Genomic DNA, 20036 nt, shown 5'->3' on the forward strand with positions numbered 1-20036 from the left:
GCTCACAACCTTTTCTCTCCAGTGCACAGCTCCCAGAAAGTGCCAAGACTGGTCTAGATCTCTTCTTTGTACATTGACTTTGCACTTGACAGTGTGCCTCCAGAATCTCTGGTAACATGCTGGGGTTTCTTTGTCAAATGTATTGATATTGAAGGGATTCCACAGTTTGGAAACTGCTGGTTTAGAAGGATTTGCATCTAAAAGCTGATGCAGCTGCACTGTTCCAGGACACAACAGAATGGTGGCAGAAACAAAGTACCATGAAACAGAAACAGAAATCTTTACTTTTTCATAAATGCTGTCTCGCATTATCCTAAGTTCAGTTCTGACATGCCTCTTTACCTATTCCCATTGCATTTGTTGAAGCTGTGCTAGTTTTGTTTATTTTCCCAGCTGCAGGTGCTAAAAAAAAATTGGTCCTATCTAGATTCTGTGCGAGGGAGCTGCAGTCAATCTGGTGTGTAGGTGTATTTGATCCTATGGTACACAGCAGAGGTTGTGTACCATTGCATGGAAGATTAGATGGCTCTGTGGCCTCTGTGTGTCTTGAAGACAGAGTTATCGTAGAGTTAAATTTGCAGAATGCTTGTCTTTCCTAAGGAAGAGGTCAGTGCAAGAAGTGAGAGTCTTAAAACTTCTCTGAAAGATGCTTCTGGAGAAAAAAAGTTTGTTTTTGCTGTGCCAGCTCTTTTCTTATGTTCTCTCTCTCTTAATCAGGATGCCGCCTGCAATACTTTGTCTGTCCCCATATATTTCCACTTCCTGCATTCTAGCTGCTTTTAAACTGGTTGACTTTCTGCTTCCTGACTGGTTTTCTCTAAATTTGTCGTAAATGAAACCGAAGGGTATAGGCTTCTTTCCAAATTGCAGCAAATGCGGACAAGGTGCAAGGGAGCCAACACCAATTTCCACCAAACAGGCGGCCTTTTAATGTTGTATATAGTCTGCAGCTTTTCTCTTTTTTTTTTAATGCATGCTGAGACTGTGACATATCACAGACTTTAAGATACAGAATTGTTGCAATTTTTATTAGTTGTAGTCATGCACATTTTGTATAATTGATTTTGAACACTTTTTTTGGCATACATTTCCTGTTTTCACTGTTTTGAACCAGTTTGGTTTTACTAGACATAGGGAGGACCAGAAAACTTCTCACACCAGGGCAGTGTCCCTCTCCTGGTAATTTGAATCTTATACCTTAGTACACGTGAAGCTGCCGTATACCGTGTTGTCTACTCTGACAGATAGTGGCTGTCCAGGGTCTCGGACAGAGGTCTCTCACATCACCTGCTGCTAGATCCTTTAACTGGAGATGCCAGGGATTGAACCTGGTACCTTCTGCATGCCAAGCAGATGCCTCTGCCACTACCCATGGTGCCTCCCAGCCTTCATGGCTGTTTCATGAGTTCCACAGGCACTGTCATACATGTTTTTCAGAAGACCGTCATATCCACAAGGGCTATGCTGTTTATTTTCCTAAACCAAAGTGCAGATTTTCAGCTCATATCTGCACCTTGTACTTATACATGCATTTTCCATGCTATCCCAAAACACAGAGCCCAATTTTAGGCTTCCTTTTGACTTGCTCTCCTGTGGGGCCTGGTGAGCTCCCAGTTTTAGAACTGATCTCCAGGCTACAGAGATCAGTTCTCCTGGGGGAAAAAATGGCTGTTTTTTAGGGTGGACTCTGTGGCATTATACCCTGCTGAGGTCAGTGCCCTCTGGACTGAGAAATACCTGGAGATTTTGAGGGTGGAGCCCGGGGAGGGGAGGGTCCTCAACACAGTATACTTCCCTGCACTCCGCCTTCCAAAGTAGCAATTTTTCCTGGGGGAAGTGACCTCTATCATCTGGAGCCACACTTTGTACTATAGAGATCTCCAGCCCCCACCTGGAGGTTGGCAACCCTACTTCCCTACACCCTGCCCTCCCCCACATTCCACCCCCCCCCCCCGCCAACTGCAGGAATTTCCCAGTTGGCAGCACTATCTGCAGTCAAAGAAGGCATGGAAACAGGAAATGCAATAAATGGGGTTGGATAGCCAGTCTGGTGTAGTGGTTAAGAGCAGCGGACTCTAATCTGGAGAGCCGGGTTTGATTCCCTAGTCCTGCACCTGCAGCCATCTGGGTGACCTTGGGCCACTCACAGCTCCCTCAGAGCCCCACCTACCTCACAGGGTGTCTGTGGTGGGGATAGGAAGGGGAGGAGAATTGTAAGCTGCTCTGAGACTCCAAGTGAAGAGCCAGGTATAACTCTTCTCTTCCTGTTGGAGCAGTTTGACTGTGACTGACTGACTGAGTTTGCAGGATGGGTCTAGAATTGATATTTCTTTACTTGTTGTTTACTGAGTTTTGCTCTGAACACCCTACCTCTGCTGTGGTAAAAAAGGGAAAAAGGCAACCAGTAATGGGACACCAAGCTGGCATCTGAAGGGAGCCAAAGTGACAACACCCACCAGTAGTCATTAATGCCTAGCGGGCCTTTTTTTGCAGGCCGCTAATCCACTGAAGGGATACCAAATTTGCTTATAGTTCAGACCATCCCCAAGCCACAGAATCTTATCACATGCTCTTACCTGAAGTATGAAGAAAGTTCTTCAGAAATAATTAATCCCTTTGCTCGTTCAGCCTGGTCTTGGGGATCTGTTCCTTTTTACATGGTTATGGGTGTTTTTGTAAATGCTTTCCCATGTGTGGTCTCTTTTAAAACTGACTGAAATATCCACAGATCTCTGCTTTTCCCTCAGGGTACCCTTTCTGGGAATGGGATGCGTGGGAAGGACTGGATCCACAAGAATTTAATATTGTGTATTCTTTACCTATCAGGCTTCCTGTTGAGGCATGGGAAAAACAGCTGCCTTCGGTTCCCTGTCTTTAGGGTGGTACGGTCTTCCTTAAATTGGAGGAGAAGAATGGAAGAGCATATGAATCTAGAAAGCAGATAAAATTTAAGAGAATCAGTGAAAGGAGGAAGTGGGAACAGACCGATATCATCAGGAGAAAAGCAGGGAACTGTGCACTGAAACCCTTGGCGGGGTTAGGGGAGCGAAAAACAGCTAAACAGCCACACTGGAGAGGAAGTGGGAACAGACCAATATAATCAGGAGAAAAGCAGGGAACTGAGCACTAAAACCCTTGGCGGGGTTAGGGGAGCGAAAAACAGCTAAACAGCCACACTGGAGAGGCTGAACTGGAATGCATAAACACAACCAACTACTTGCAGTGTAAGATGAACGTGTAAAGTGATGGAAAGCTAGTTTCTAATACAACGAAGAAATTGACTCCAGGGCTACTTCAGTGGCTCCTAACCAGTTCTTAGGACAAAATCAGTGGCTTCTAATTTGGAACACAAAGGGTAGAGAAGCCTGCTGAGATAACTAGCTTCCTGGGGTTGCTGAAAGGAAAGGAAGGAAGGAAGAAAGGTAGGTCTTGAGTGAGGGTGGAACAAAGCTGGAAAGGATCGCTGTTTTCCTATCCCTCCATTATTGCTTAATAATTTGCTGTTTCTTTTGACTCACGGGCCTACCCAAGCTGCTTTTTGTTTTCTGAAAGAGAGCTTGACTCTCTTTTTCTACCAGTTGGGCCTAGGTAGATGAGGACTTGATGGCCTTGCTTAATTGAATAGTGGGCGAGAGGAAACTCTCTGATAATTTCTTCATAAATAATTTGTGCAAAGAAGAAAGAGGCTGTCCATCAAAAGACTTTTATACTTCTCTTCCGTTGCTGGAAGCACTTGGCTTGCAGTTCCTTCCTCTGTCTTCTCCTCCTTCCCTCTCACCACGGTGGCTCAGTGGTAGAGCATCTGCTTGGGAAGCTGAAGGTCCCAGGTTCAATCCCTGGCATCTCCAAAAAAGGGTCCAGGCAAATAGGTGTGAAACACCTCAGCTTGAGACCCTGGAGAGCCGCTGCCAGTCTGAGAAGACAATACTGACTTTGATGGACCGAGGGTCTGATTCAGTATAAGGCAGCTTCATATGTTCATATGTACCAGTGGTTATTCCATCGGGGAGAACAGGGCTGAAATGAGGCCGGCTGGTGCCCTATATAGAGCCCAGTAGTGGTAGCCCTCAGCCTTTCCATTGCTTAACTGACAAGATAGTAAGACACAATAAGTGTTGGTAGTGAAATAAGATATTAACAATTCAATTTTCTTCCAGGCCACATAGGCCAGGCCCCATAACTATATTAAATATAAACTTTTTTTAAAAAAAATATTTCTTTAACACCAAATAGCTGTAAGCTATATAAACTGTAAGCAATATAACTAGGGCAAAAGGAAAAAAGCAGGTTTTCAACATATTTAAATGCATTTAAAAATGATTATAAGGGGAAAATGCAAATACAATTTATTTAAAACTATTTTTAATTACTCTTCCAAAGATTATAAGGCAACATACCTGATATTATCTCTACTGAAATTATATGAACTTGAGAGCATACTTTTCAGTTTTGAAAACCCTCTTTCTACAGTATTTGATGTTGGTGAACAATTAAAAAACAACAACTATTCTAACGGAGAAATATTATTTGTACAAAACAAAACATATTTTATTCCATTGCTTTCTAACCTTGAAGGTATGTAGCATCTCAATATACATGGATCCAAAGATGCGAAATAATACGTATTGTTGTCTACTTATAACTTTATTTATACTTTTACACATACTCTGCTGAGGTGTATTTTTTAAAATTGCAAGTCTCTGATTAAGTCTTCAAAACTAATCTGCTCCTGTACTTAGCCGTTGACAAGGCATCCAGCCCATCCTGTTGCATAGTTGCCCCCACTTCTCCCCCCTCAGTGCTAGTGGTTCCATTGTCTATCATTTGTTGTGAACAGTCATAACAGAAGGAATGACTGAGAAAAATATTTCATCTTCAAAGTGCCCTTCTTCCCTGTGTGCTTATTTTGTTTAATGGTTAATCCAAGGCTAGGGGAGGAGACATAGCTGTTTAGAGAGGGAGAAGAGATAAAACACTGGAAGCAGCAGCCAGGGAACATGCTAGACAATTTTTATTTGATGAAGAAATCTTCCTAAATGTAATACTGAGGCCCAGCTAGTAGTAGTAAATAGTCAGTGAAGCAGAGAAATAATGAGGTTCGCACTCATCACTGTGCTGAAACGATTTTTACTTTGATATCAAGGCAGAACTTAGCTGGCCATAAGCCTTTAAACTGACTAAGTTAAAGTTATTCTCATTCAGACCATTTTTATTCACACCCCAATACAAGCAGGCAGGCCCCCAGGGTTATCTAACTCAACATGCCCCACCTTCCTGTAATTTCTAGTATTTTTCCATACGTCCTGTCTTCATGCATTATCAGCTTTAGCAAGAAGCTTCTCTGAGGCCTCTTTGTTATCTACTTTACAACCTTCAATCCGCACCCTAAATTAGATAAATAGTTTCATTTTTATTGCAGGTCTGGCATAGAATATGACTCTACAGAAGTGGCTCTCACTCCACAGCTCACAGAGTTTACACATTTACAATTACCATAAGCCAAAAGAACAACATTTCCTTCCATCCGAGACTTCTAACAAACAGCTGTTTCAAACTTTGCATCAGACATTCTCTTTTGAAGGCAAAAACATATTTCCATTTATTATTATAGGGGTATTCATTAATTATTCAGCATGTATTATGGCACACTTCAAGTGCTCGGAGTACTTTATGAATACTTGTCTCAAAGAGGTTCAGTTAATGGCTTCTCTGAGGCAATATAATATATTCATCTGAGGTGAAATTAGAGGCAAGACCTTCACAGCTCACACTGCTTAGTCCCCTCTGGTGCTATGGAGAAGCCAGAAAGTCAAGTATGGCCTGCTCCAGGGCAGGGTCACTGTGTCTGAGGCTTTTTAGGCATGTATTTTTGACTGAAGAGTCTCCTTTCTGGGAAAACACAGCTTCCCACAGATAAATAGTTTCATTTTTATTGCAGTTCTGGCATAGAATATGACTCTACAGAAGTGGCTCTCACTCCACAGCTCACAAAGTTTACACATTTACAATTACCATAAACCAAAAGAACAACATTTCCTTCCATCCGAGGCATGAGACCTGTACCTCAGAGAGCCTCACAGCTCATCTGTTCTTCTCATGACTATTGTGTCATATTGGGAATCACCTGTCCACTACAAGCCCCACCATTTCTCAACAAGCTCTACTTTTCTGACACAATGAGGTAGGTGTCGTATTAGGGAAGAGTGGGTAGAAGAGCCATTAGTGGTTTCTGAGCCACTGAGGAAGTATCACTGCTCTATGAGTTTCATGTGAACCTGTTCCATACTGACAGTGCTGCAGTTTTAAGTGTCAAATGATGTGGAATTAAATGGCCCACATTCTCACATGGAGGTTGGTGAGCTTCTTTGTTTTAGCTGGTTGTTTGCCTTGTTTTAGCTTTCTTTTCTTTCTTCTTTTTTGCAGCCTATAAGGTCCTCATTGGACAGTTTTTACTGTGCAGTTGGGAAGAGAGTTGAACCATTCTCAGGATTGCAATATTAGTGTAGGGGTGGGTACCTGACCAGCAGTTTTTCTTTGAAGTGGTGAACAACCCAGATGGTCGGATGCAACCATAACTTACCTACCTACCTTAGAACATAGAATCATAGAGTTGGAAGGGACCTCTAGAGTCATCTAGTCCAACCCCCTGCACAATGCAGGAAACTCACAAACACTTCCCCCTAAATTCACAGGATCTTCATTGCTGTCAGATTCCTCCCTCCCTCGAAACTGGGGAAAGGTGCAAGTTGTATTTCTTCTCCAGCTTTTTTTTTTTTGGGGGGGGGGCAGTAAAAACAGTGTGAAGGTAATTTTTTTGTGGAAGTGGTGCAAGTGGAAAGGTTAAGAAGCCCCCATATCCCCAGCTTTTCTGTGCATCCCTTCAAAATGCAGCATAAGTGGCTGGATTGTGTGAAAGAAAGAAAACTCTGCCACCCTCGGCAGAGTTATGCCTTTAAAAGCCCATTGACACCAATGAATTTAGAAGGATGAAACTCTTCTTTAGAATTGCACTGAAAATCTCTAAAAAGAACCATGGAACTATATATAACATGTAAATTCTGCTGTGAGTTTACTGCCAAAACGTCTCAATATTTCTGAATTCTGTGGTCAATTTTACATTTTTAGTATATTCTCCTGTTCTGAAGTACACATCTAGCTATTTTTTTAAATTGTTATTTGGGTCAGAGAACCAGCTGTATCCTTTTCTTCCCCTCTAATATGCAGGCAGGATAGCAGGCTGTTGCAACTGCCAGCTAGACTTGTAGGATAAATGAGTCTGATGTACTCTTTGCTGAAAGGCATCTCTCTTAAGACTTTTAACTCCATAAAAATAATTACTGACTCAATGAGAACAGAAGTTCCTTCTCTGTTTCTGCATGGCATTTGCAGTACTAATTGTCTGCTAGCTAGAGTTAAATACTGACCTGAACTATGCCTTTATGGTATCATTTGCATTTTATCTGATCACAGTCATGGAATAGACTAGCCATCTGCCTGCTCAGTATGACAAACAGATGGTAACTTGCGTCTTTTCTAATGGTATATTAGGTGCTGTGACGGTAGCATACTTAGTTGGGCACAAAACTGAGTTTACATCGAAGTTATAAGAATGCATCAAAACCATCTGCATTTATTGTTTTTTTTTTGTATTTGTGTGTGTGTGCCTGGAAGTCTTGGTTGACTCTGACAACCCTTAGTGGGGCTTGGACATTTAGAGAGGTGGCTTGATATTGCCCACCTCTGCATCCTGGCCCTGGTATTCCTTCCAGGTCTCCCATCCAAGTACTTGCCAGAGTTAGCCCTGCTCTGGCACCAAAATAGGGCTTGCCAGCACTATCCATGTGAGGCTTTTGCAGGCCTGGCGGAGGAAATGACCATTTTGTAGGCTCATGTTATGCTATGCATTTTTGTCAAGCCGGTACAGAAAGTGGGATTATTTCACATGCCCAAAGTGTTAGGTATGTGGGTAGGTAGTATATTTGAGCTGAACTATACCCAAACTGAACGTCTCAATTAGTTGCTTTCAGCATCCCACAATTAAGGATACATCAATCTTCAGTTTACACGTATTTATTTCCTTCCCTGTATTTCTCCACCATTAGACCCAAACAAATGGTAACCATGTAAACTAAGCTTGTTATTTCTGTATCTGATAAACATCTTCATTATATTGCATGCTAATTTAGTGTTCACGCTCTGCTTTATATGTATGGACTGGTAATTTCCATTTCACTGTATCTGAACAAGTGTGCATGCACATGAAAGTTCATGCCTTGAATAAAACTTTGTTGGGCTTAAAGGTGCCACCGGACTCAGACTTTGTTCTGCTGCTTCAGACCAACCTGAATCTATCTCCATGGCAAACTAGTCATTTCATTGGGCCACCATGCATGCAGTTGAGGAAACTTGCTTTAAAAAGTGAGTTTGTAAGCAAGGCCACACCTTCCTAAGCCCAGTGACAAGAATAGACTTGCGCTGATGGATGCCCTGATAACCTTCATGCAGGTTCTGCTATCCACTTGGGGGCCAGGACTTCAAAATTAGGTATTTTGATAAGAAGTGGACCAGTCACACGTGACAAACTGGAGTGGGAGCTTTTAAATTGGCTTTTGTTTCTGACCCTTGCCACAATTGCAGTCGACAGGATTACAGTTCACTGCCTCTGAACACAACTGACAGCCTAAATTTGCACACAGCTCAGGAGGCATCCAAGGGAGACCCTCAGACCTCTTTTGTGATATCCTGTTAGCATCGTCTGTGGATTACATGCAAATACTGTTCCAGAATTATCATGGAGTCCTCAACACTCTGTTCCGTATGTCTATCCTAAGAAGGAAGCTTTCGTCCATATTTCCTGTTACCTGTCCTCCAGTTGTAACATGGCCCAGAATAGCTGTCAGGGTAGAATTGGGTGTTCGTAAACTCATCTAGGTTAGAATCTGCAGTCAGTCCTGGAGTTAGGACTGAAGGATGCTAGCAGAAGTTCAGCCAGCTCACAGCCATGTGGTAGACAGTAGCCCAGTGCAAACATTTACAAAGTACATAGGGCCATATCTACTGCTATGTTACATTTAACAGTATGACCCCAACCTCGCTAGCCTTCTTACAATCTCTTCCCTTGGTAAATATAAATTCTTGGTTTGTTATGCCATACTCCACCTTTCTGTGGTTGAAAGAAAGGAATTGTGGACAGGCCAACAAAGAAACCATGGGCCAGATCTAGTTGGATGATACACCTAAATATAATTAAACCTTCCAGGTCATTCTTACTCATTGGACAGTAAAACAGAAAGTGGCGAAGAATGGGGAAAGTCGGTTGCAATGAGGGTTCGATGGGAACAAATGATGTAAAGATATGATTACTTGTAGTGTTTTTTGCCATCTGCCGTCATTCATTCTGTCCTTACTGGAATCTGATCTTGATCCCTATTTATTTTAAATAAGGAAAATGCTTTTGTTAAAGCATCGATGGATAAATCCAGGAATCCTGTAATTTAGCAACTCAGAACCACTAGTCCAAACAACTTCAATTACTGTGTTCCCAAGACAGAGAAAGGTTCAGTCTGCAGCTGGTAGATCTCTCCTCTTTAAATAAGAAATTTAGCTAGAATTTTGGTGACTCACTTGAATTATTGGTAAGGAAGGAAGGAAAGAAAGCATGACACGGAGGGTGGCACTTATAAAGGTACTTAGGGATGCCAGCCTCCATTTGGGACCTGGCAATCAATACAATTATAGCTCATCTCCAGGCTACAGAAATCAGTTTCCCTGAGAAAGTGGATACTTTGGAGGGTGGACGCTATGGCATGGAACCCCCACTGAGGTTCATGTCCTCCCCAGGCTCCAAATCTCTAGGAGTTCCCCATCATGGAACTAGTAACCTTATCCCCACCACCAGCAGCAGCTTAATCTGTGTTCCAGCCTACACAAGCATCCAACTGAAGGCCTGTGAGGAAAGCAAGACAGTAATTTTTAGCTTATGTTGGGCAGAAAAACAAATGACAGATAACAAGCTTGAATGATTCTTTCCCCCTTCCTTGCATGCCTGCATTGCTGCTTGCAACGGCTCGGGGCTTCAATGCATAAGCGAAATGCTGGGTGGGCTCTGCTTTAGGTGTTGAATTGCTCTTCTTTTTCTTGTATCAGGGAGGAGAAGAAACATTCAATCGCGCAAAACTTCTGAACATAGGCTTTGTAGAAGCTTTGAAAGAATATGATTACAACTGCTTTGTGTTTAGCGATGTCGATCTGATCCCTATGGATGACAGAAATACCTACAAGTGTTACGACCAGCCCAGGCACCTTTCTGTCTCTATGGACAAGTTTGGATTTCGGTAAGAGATCAGTCGTTAACATTTATTTGCCAAACAGTCAAGTGACAGCGTATCCGTTGACGTCAATGATGGGTTGATAACAGGTCTTTTGGGCGGGTCTCCCCAGCAACGTGTGTAGAAAGCGAACAGGTACAGCAAGGGTACAGGGAGATGGGGGCATAGCAAGGATTTCAGAGAGAAGGAAACCAGAGGAAGAGCTTCTACCAGTGGAAACACTGGATAAGAGATTGGCTGAGGACAGAATCATGAAAATTTGCAGTATGGAGGGAGTTAGTCGGGAGAGTAATATCAAAAGCAGTAGAGAAGTAATGAGGTTGTGAAGAGAAGATAGATCTTTTTCTTTATTTTTTGTGTACATATGAATGCCTGGAAGTCATGGTTGACTTCTGGCATCCCCTACTGGAGGCTTGGGCATTCAGAGAAATGACTTTGATTGTGTCCCAGCCCTGGTGTTCCTTGGATGTCTCCCATCCACGTACTTGCCAGGGTCGGGCCTGCTTAGGTTCCAAGTATGTGATGAGATTGGTCTTTCCTGGGCTATCCTGGTCAGGGCAAGAGAAGAGAGACTTTTTGATTTGGCAGGGAGGAGTTGGTCACTGGTTTTATCTTTCTGCAGTTGGTAAGCAACATGAACATATTAAGCTGCCTAAGACAGATCTTTAATCTATCCCGAGGTCAGTATTATCTACTCTGACTGGTGGGGTGTCCCAGTTAGGGGTCTTTCACATTAATCTGTTATTTGATCCTTTTCACTGGAGATGTCAGGAACTGAACCTGTAAACCCTCTTCTGCGTGGGCATACAAAGTAGATGCTCTGCTAGTAAGCCCCACATCAATGGGATGGGTATGAGTTTCCCTTCAAGTTCTTAAGCCCCAAGGAATCAGAACACCCCTGCATGAAATCAGCAGTGCTAAATGCGTGATGACCAGAATCCTGACAAGGGTTACAGGTTAGAAGAAGATATGGGATTTATATCCCGCCCTCCACTCCGAAGAGTCTCAGAGCGGCTCACAATCTCCTTTACCTTCCTCCCCCACAACAGACACCCTGTGAGGTGGGTGGGGCTGGAGAGGGCTCTCACAGCAGCTGCCCTTTCAAGGACAACTTCTGCCAGAGCTATGGCTGACCCAAGGCCATGCTAGCAGGTGCAAGTGGAGGAGTGGGGAATCAAACCCGGTTCTCCCAGATAAGAGTCCGCACAGTTAACCACTACACCAAACTAGCTCAGGTTAGACGAGTTTGGGTAAAGCAAACAGATAGACTTTCTATTTGGGCAAGAGAGTTATTATCTGAAATCCTGAGCTTTTAATAAAGAGCAGAAAAATAAAGCTGATACGTTTCCATTAATATATTTGCTATTGCTGCTGGGGGGAGGATGAAAAATTATTGTCATGCACTGTAACTAAAATTATTCTAAAAATAATGGTGTCGATTTACTGTATTGTTTATGCATCTTGAAGGGAAAGTCTTCAGCGGATTTTCAATTAGTAAATTCTCATGTTTTTAAAAATCACAAACTCTTATTCTCAATACATTCAAGACCGTCACACGCAACAGTTTGTCAAAACCTGGGGTGAATTTTTTGGTATTTTTTGTATTTTGTGTATGTCTGCACCTGGAAGAGATGGCAACTTCTGGGGACTGAGCCCTACTGGGAGCCTGGAGGATATTCAGAGAGGTGGCTGAATACAGCGTGCCCCTGTCCTCCTGACTTGGCATTTTAAGGGAGTCTCCCATCCAGGTACTAACCACAGTCGACCCTGCTTAACTTCCAAGATCTGATGGAGCCGGGGTTTGCCTGGGCTATCCAGGCCAGGCTGTGGTTGCTAAATTCTTGGTTAATTTATTATTTTTATGGAAACATCTGAATCACTGTTCCTGTACATTGATAAAACACTCCCCTCAAACATTGCAGCTGTGCAAGATGGGTTTCACACTCCTTGTCACTAACATCCTGGAACGTGATTGATCTCTGGGTGTAGCCGTGAACTCCATACTATTGAAAGCTGTCTAGAAGCTGTGTGGCTAAGTCAGGTTGTATCAGTACCACAGCCTCAAGCAATAGAGAATGGGTGTGATATCCCACATCAAGTACGCATAGCTGTATTTCCATATCCTCTTTCAGAATAACCATTTCAGAGCCAAAAGGCCTTCTAGTTCACTGAAAATGATCAGAGTTGCACATGCCTGAATGCAAATAACTCTGCCCTTGTCTTGCCCTTGGGCCAGAATGCCTTCAGTAGGACTGGATCCAAATATCAGTTGCTCAGAAGACGAGGGAAACAGCTATTCCTCCCTACGTTCTCAGGGCCAAACCAGCTGAGTGTTGGGAGTTCCATGTTTGGCACTCCTGATTTTTTTTTTTAATGCAATTTTCAGGCACGCGGCAGCCAATTTGGATCAGGCCTGCAGCACATGATGAAGGGGGTTTTAAGGCTCCCCCCCATCATTATTGTTTTCCTGATCAGTTTCAGAGGGTAGCTACCCTCTGAAACTGCTGGTCTCTGTTGTAGTATTGGTCTGCTGTAGAAGAGCTAGATTCGAATTCAGGAGCATCATAGAGATTTACAAGCTTTTCAGGGCCATAAGCTTTCAAGAGTCAAAGCTCCCTTCATCAGATCCGTTGGTCTCTAAAATGCTACTGGACTCAAATCTAGCTCTTTTCTGTTTTCCTAACCAGAAATTGTAAATTTAGCCCAACATAGTAAACAGAAGTTTCCTGGGCCATTGCAGGTTGAGAACGTGGTACAAAGGGAGAGGTTAAAATCTACTTCCCTGTGTGCAGTGGTCCTGATCCATACCAGGTCCCCAGACAACTGAACATTAAGATTTTAAAAAATCCGAAGGAGCTCCAAATATGGAATTCCCAAGACATGACTGGTTTAGACTTCAAATTATTTCTCCCCCCCCCACACACACACAACACAAGTCGTTAATGTGAGAACAGCTGCATAGATGTTTCTTTTGTCCTAGTGCACATATTGGGAAGCGGGGATGGGGTTGATTGCATGTGTCCTGAAATCCCTGATGTTATATTTGTTCACATTACTTTAATTCACAACTTCTTGCTAGCAGTTTAGTCCTTTTCTAACAGCAGCAGACCCTGACCATATTAATGATTTCCCCATCTCTCTTCCAGCTTACCTTATAATCAGTATTTTGGAGGCGTGTCTGCCTTGAGCAAGGAACAATTTGAAAAAATCAACGGGTTTCCCAATAATTACTGGGGTTGGGGAGGTGAAGATGATGACATCTATAACAGGTAAGACGTTTCTATTGCTGTTTAGGGGAGCTTGTTTTTGCAAGCAGAAAGTCAAACATGTAATTTGGATGCAATACTTTTCTAGTACTCCTTGTTCTGTGAACTGGCTGACTTGCAGTCTTTTTCTGTGGAATGTTCAAAGTATCATGTCATCTGCTTCCCATCCATTCAGGACTCTTCTTTCCAGTTTGGTGTAGTGGTTGTGTCTGGACTCTTATCTGGGAGAACCAGGTTTGATTTCCCACTCCTTCATTTGCAGCTGCTGGAATGGCCTTGGGTCAGCCACAGCTCTCGTAGGAGTTATTCTTGAAAGGGCAGCTTCTGTGAAAGCTCTCTCAGCCCCACCCACCTCACAGGGTATCTGTTGTGGGGGAAGAAGATAGAGATTGTAAGCCACTCTGAAACTCTGATTCAGAGAGAAAGGCAGGGTATAAATCTGCAATTCTTCTCCTTCTTTCTTCTCCTCCTTTCTTCTTCTTCTCCTCCTCCTCCTCCTCCTCCTCCTCCTCCTCCTCCTCCTCCTCCTCCTCCTCCTCCTCCTTCTTCTTCTTCTTCTTCTTCTTCTTCTTCTTCTTCTTCTTCTTCTTCTTCTTCTTCTTCTTCTTCTTCTTCTTCTTCTTCTTCTTCTTCTTCTTCTTCTTCTTCTTCTTCTTCTTCTTCTTCTTCTTCTTCTTCTTCTTCTTCTTCTTCTTCTTCTTCTTCTTCTTCTTCTTCTTCCAATAGACATCTAGCTTAGCCTCTTGGCAGATGGGGGAAACTGACAATGCTATCCAAAGTAGCAATGCTATCCACTTTGTAGCGAACCCGGTACATAACCGGTACAAAGTGCTGGTCATTACCTTTAAAGCCCTATATGGCCGAGGACCGGCCTACCTGAGGGACCGTCTTTCCCCATATGAGCCCCAGAGAGCACTGAGGTCAGCAGGGAAAAACAAGCTGACCATCCCTGGGCCAAAAGAGGCTAAACTTCAGAACACTCGTGCACGGGCCTTTTCCATCGCGGCCCCATGCCTATGGAACCAGCTCCCGGAGGAGGTGCGGGCCCTGCGGAGCCTTGACCAGTTCCGCAGGGCCTGCAAGACCACCCTTTTTAAGCTGGCTTTTACGGACTGCTGATTTATGATTGTTAAATAAAGGGACCCGCCAACATGATTTTGTTTACTGAATTGTTTTTACATGAATTGAACTGAATTGCCTTTAAATAATGTTAATTTTAAAGTCTGTATATTTATTGTATTGTATACCTATGGATGTTGTTAGCCGCCCTGAGCCTGCTCTGGCGGGGAGGGTGGGATATAAATAAAATTTTATTATTATTATTATTATAGTTGCACCTGTTAAAGTCAGTGGGCTTAAAAGAGTGTAACTCGTGTTTATCGTTGCACTGTAAGAGGCTGAAAGCATTGATCCAGCACAGCACTGGACTTCTGGGGGGTGCTGAATTGGCTGACCCCGCATGACTTGGTCATGTTATCAGTGTGGGAGGGGGGCGCCAGAAGTTAGCCTTGCCTAGGTGCCAGACAGTCTAGGGCTGGCCTTGGTAAAGTGAGTCCATGGTAGGAAAAAAAAAAAGTAAAATTAAAGCCCTGTTTAAATACCCACACCTCTCAAATCAAAGTTTGAGGCAGATTTTGGCTACTTCACCTAACGTATAGTTTTAGAAGAGTATTTATTTAGTAAGGGCGTTTTCGCACTGACCTTACTCCGGAGCGACGTCCCTCTTCACCGCGCAGCATCTGTGCGGATTTCGTACTAATTGCTCCGCAGAACCCGGAAGGGCCGCAAAGTCCCGCGGCTTTTGCGTCACAAATGTAAACTGGTTTTTGGCGGTTTACATTTGCGACGCAAAAGCCGCGGGACTTTGTGGCTCTTCCGGGTTCTGCGGAGCAATTAGTGCGAAATCCGCGCAGACGCTGCGCGGTGAAGAGGGACGTCGCTCCGGAGTAAGGTCAGTGCGAAAACGCACTAAGTTTGCACATGTTCCAAATCAATTTTTAGAAATAGGAGGAAGGAGACAGTGACAGCCATGGTGATGAACTAAATGGCAGACCACTTGATTGTGTCCCATGCAGAGGCACACACAGACTGTGGAATAAGACAAACAAGAAGCCTTCATTCTGGTACCAAAAATACATCTTACAAGATAGTCATCTGCTCTGCTGTATAACTGGAACAATGTCTTTCCAGTACCATCCTGTTCCTTTTTTTTTTAGAGGCTCCTTGCCTGACTAGCCTCCAGCCCAAGCAAGTGAATCTCACAGGATCAAAGTGCTCAAACAGATTGCTCTGTTAATTTGGACAGCGACAAGGGAACGACATGCTTGGCTGACAGGGTGGAAGGAAGAGTGGGAAACAGTGACTTGAAGCACCATGAAACGGCAGAGTATTGCTGGATGGTCGTTCGTTTTAACAGGTGTCTCAGGTCTATGCGGTACAGGCACTATTCCAGACAGCTGTAGAGGCACGTGCTGGATTTCAGCCCATTCCAAAATGGGTCTGGAAACTGGTGTGCACACAGAAAAGAACACGCCAGAAAAAAAAAATGGTATTTCAAACTGATTCGATTCACTTTTCTTCATCACTGTTTCTGGAGGAGCACCATGCTTTGAAACTTACATTTGGAAGAGTGCCATTTGTAAACATGTTGTCCACTTTTTTAAGACTGCAGCAGGAACATGGCTTCTATTTCTACATACTGCTTTCTTCCTCTGGTTCTTGCCATGTAGTTAGAACTAGAAGCAACAAGGCGCTAATGTTTTGCAACGGTGCTAGGGCAAGCCTTGCGAATAAATCCGCAGAAGTTGCTATCCTATAAATACGTTTGTTACCCCGTTTGCTCTCGCATGATTCTGTTATTCATTTGTAGTCTACAAGGGGCCACTTTGGCAGATGCTTCCATGCGTAGAAGCGATACTTATTTGCCAGAACTAATCAGCCAAGACACTAGGATAATGGCTGAACCATGTGTTCCAGCAGCCGCAGGACTAGCCCATGGCTGGAAACACCATTTTAGAGGAAAATTTCGTTGTCTGAAAATTGCCTCGAGCCTGTACACAGCTGCACTGGGTGATCTTGTCCCTTGCATGCCTTTTCAAGTGCCAAAACAGTTCTTCCCAGCTGTTTTGGCACTTTAAAAGGTATGGGAGGGGAGATCAGTTGGTGCTGCTGCAGCCCAATCCTCATGGCAGCATTTTTAAACAGCTGAATTTCCCTCTATAGTGGTGTCGGCAACCACAGGTTGGACCTGTGGCTGCTGTAACATGTGGTTTAGCTCGAAGCCTAGGCAAGGAGGAGGACAAAAGTCTGTAACCCACACATATGTCTCAGCCAGACTAGCTCACCTGCCATTTTTCCCCCCTGCTGTTTCCTGCAGCAGCAGCTAAGAAAAGCGTAGCTAGCAGGTCATTCCAGCAGCAATCTCAACTGCAAATTTTAGCCTGCAGTGGCTTGTGTCCAGACGGGACCTGGGATTGTTTCTTGCATATTGTGTCCTTTTCTTGCTGGCTTGCGCTCAAACCAAGCTGACGGAAGATCCAGGACTTGAGCCTGATGCTTTGCATTGTGCAGAGTCACTGTTTTCTTTGTCTCTTAGCTGCTGTTCTTTGAGTCAGAGACCAAACAAGAGTCCAGTTTCCCACCATTTGGGTCAAACCTCTGGCAGCAGGATGTTTTCATTAATGTGTTAATGTTCCTGGAAAAACTTGTTTTCTCAGTGCTCACTACTAGAGATGCGAAAGCCGGGAGAAAAAAACTCAGGAAAATTCAGGGTGTGTGTGTGGATTTTGTTTTCTGTCTTTTTTTCTCCAACAACATTTTTAAAGGGAAAAATTGGAAATTTGAAAGTGCAGTGAACAAGAATCCTGCTATAAAATGTTTTCGCTTTTGGAATGAGTAAAATGTTTTTGAAGATGAGGTTTTATGTACTTAGAATGTTTAGTATGAAGCGTTTTATGTAAGACAGTATACAGTACTTAGAGAGCCACTATTCCTTTGTATAGTGTGTGTATACATACAGGATGGGGCTATGAATGGCTACTAGTTATAATGGCTACTAGTGATGATGGATGTCTATTCCCTCCAGCACCAGAAGCATTATCCTCTTTAGATCAATTGGCAGGGAACATGGGTAGAAGGATGCTATTGCTCCTCTCAGCCATGAGTTCACTAAGTAATCGGAAGAGGCACAAAAAAGCTTAAACCTTGAATAAAACTTTGTTGGTCTTAAAGCTGCCACTGGACTCAGACTTTGTTCTGCTGCTTCAGACCAACATGGCTACCCAGCTGAATCTAACCTCCATCCAGTTTGGTTTTGTTTTTAAAATCAGAACTTCCGTTGAGCAAAAAACCCTGTGTATTTTTATTTCCGCCAGAAAAGAGAGAGTAACGCTATTTCCAATAACATGTAGCTAGAGACATAACAGCAACTCAAGTATGTTTGCCGTTGCAGGCTGGTTTTTAAAGGCATGGGGATCTCTCGCCCTGATGCTACCATTGGGAAATGCAGAATGATTCACCACTCAAGAGACAACAAAAACGAGCCCAACCCACAGAGGTAAGCTACCACACTGCATCCGCCACATGTGCAAACGTTTCCAATTAGTCATGCTCTCTTTCTGCTCTGTGTCCTTTCCCTCCGTGAAAAACATCTGATTGTAAAAGAAACCTTTTATTCAAATGTGAGTACAGAAAACATCTGCAACACCTTGAGGAATCCTTCCATTTTAGATTTCAGTTTTGCACTTTACCATGTGCCTTGTCCTGGATGGTCCAGGCTAGCCTGATCTCGTCAGATCTCAGAGACTCAGCAGGGTCAGCCCTGGTCAGTATTTGGAGGGGAGACCACCAAGGAAGTCCAGGGATGCTCCACGGAGGCAGGCAGTGGCAAAACCACCTTTGAACATCTTTTGCCTTGAAAACCCTACAGGGCTGCCATAAGTCAGCTGTGACTTGATTACACATGCACAAACCCACACATGCTGTAACATCTAGCAGTCCTAATACCCCAGACTAGTAGCCTGATCTCATCAAACTTTGGAAGCTAAGCAGGGTCATTACTTGGTTGGCAGACCACCATGGACGAGTTGGGCGGCCGTGCATATGAAGGAAATCATCTCTGTTCATCTCTTATCTTGGCAACCCTGTGAGGCCTCCATGATTAGGTTGCAACGCAGTGGCAAGCTTTACCTTACGCTAACAGTGCTTTCTTCCTTGTTTAGAAAAAGTGGTCAAGTAATGCTCAACAAAACCACAAAGTATAATCAAACCTAAAATATAATCAAACCTACTAAAATATATTAACAACCATGCAACAGTTGAATAGGCCCCTGGTAGAGTGACCAGATTGGCTCCTCAAGGAACCCTCACTGTCCTTATTATGCTCACCTCCTCATGTGAAAAGCATCGTTTGTAGAGCTTTCCCTTTCTTATGCACTTCACTGCATTTCTCAGGCCTGGTTTACACACGCAAGAGAATGAGATGGTAGAATGGACTGTAGGTGGGAAGGGTGTTTCCTCATCTCAAAGCTTCCCTGCAAAATTAAGGAGAAGGATTCTACCCTAGCATGCTATTCTAGTTTTCTGCACACTGGACATTATGGACATGAAGGTAGTCCCCTGTGCGAGCACCAGTCATTTCCGACTCTGGGGTGACGTTGCTTTCACATTATTTTCATGGCAGACTTTTTTTAGAGGGTGGTTTGCCATTGCCTTCCCCAGTCATTTACACTTTACCCCCAGCAAGCTGGGTACTCATTTTACAAACTTTGGAAGGATGGAAGGCTGAGTCAACCTTGAGCCGGCTACCTGAACCCAGGTTCTGCCGGGATCTAATTCAAATTGTGAGCAGAACTTGGGCTGCAGTACTGCAGCTTACCACTTTTAAAATAATATACTCCCTCCCTTGCAGTGGTACAGTCTGTTCTACCACCTCTGTGTTCCACCACTTCATTACCATCTCACTGTGCTGCAAGCATAGATCAGGTTAGAAAAGTGCTAGTTTTGTTCAGTGGCTGAATGACTATGTGTGATCTACTGATGTACTTTAGGGCCATGTGGGGCCAGCCACATTGGGTCTTTCAATTCTGTGCCTAGTTTGTATCTAAAATGAGATAGAAGGTAGAAAAGATGTGCTGCTCACAACCAGAAGGGCACACAAGTTTAGGGGAATACAACCATTCCTGCATTCTTCTACTTTAATTATTTTCTTACTGTTCCACTCATGTCAGAATCATGCTGGAAGGGGGAAAGTGCTTGAAGTGACAGAACAAGAAATGAAATACAGGGAGCACCCCTTTTGTAAAATGTTGATCTTCTTTCTCCAGTTTAGATGTGAATAGAACAGGTTTGTGAATGATCATGCTGTCCTTGTGTTGAACTTGGTTTTGACTCAAACTTAAATGGACACGCAAATTACTCTTATTAATTTTGCCTCATAAAAAGC

The 20036-nt window shown here is 43.5% G+C and overlaps 1 protein-coding gene across 1 annotated transcript in view; it reads left to right on the top strand.

Moving 5' to 3' along the window:
* Positions 1–20036, top strand: part of B4GALT1 (beta-1,4-galactosyltransferase 1) — a 62923-nt gene that overhangs the window by 39840 nt on the left and 3047 nt on the right. The window contains exons 3-5 of the mRNA XM_060236987.1: positions 10147–10334; positions 13475–13597; positions 18045–18149. Coding sequence (XP_060092970.1) covers positions 10147–10334; positions 13475–13597; positions 18045–18149 — 416 coding nt within the window. The remainder of the gene's footprint in view (positions 1–10146; positions 10335–13474; positions 13598–18044; positions 18150–20036) is intronic.

This window comes from Heteronotia binoei, chromosome 4 (genome assembly GCF_032191835.1).
Source record: "Heteronotia binoei isolate CCM8104 ecotype False Entrance Well chromosome 4, APGP_CSIRO_Hbin_v1, whole genome shotgun sequence".
NCBI classification, from domain to species: Eukaryota; Metazoa; Chordata; class Lepidosauria; order Squamata; family Gekkonidae; genus Heteronotia; species Heteronotia binoei.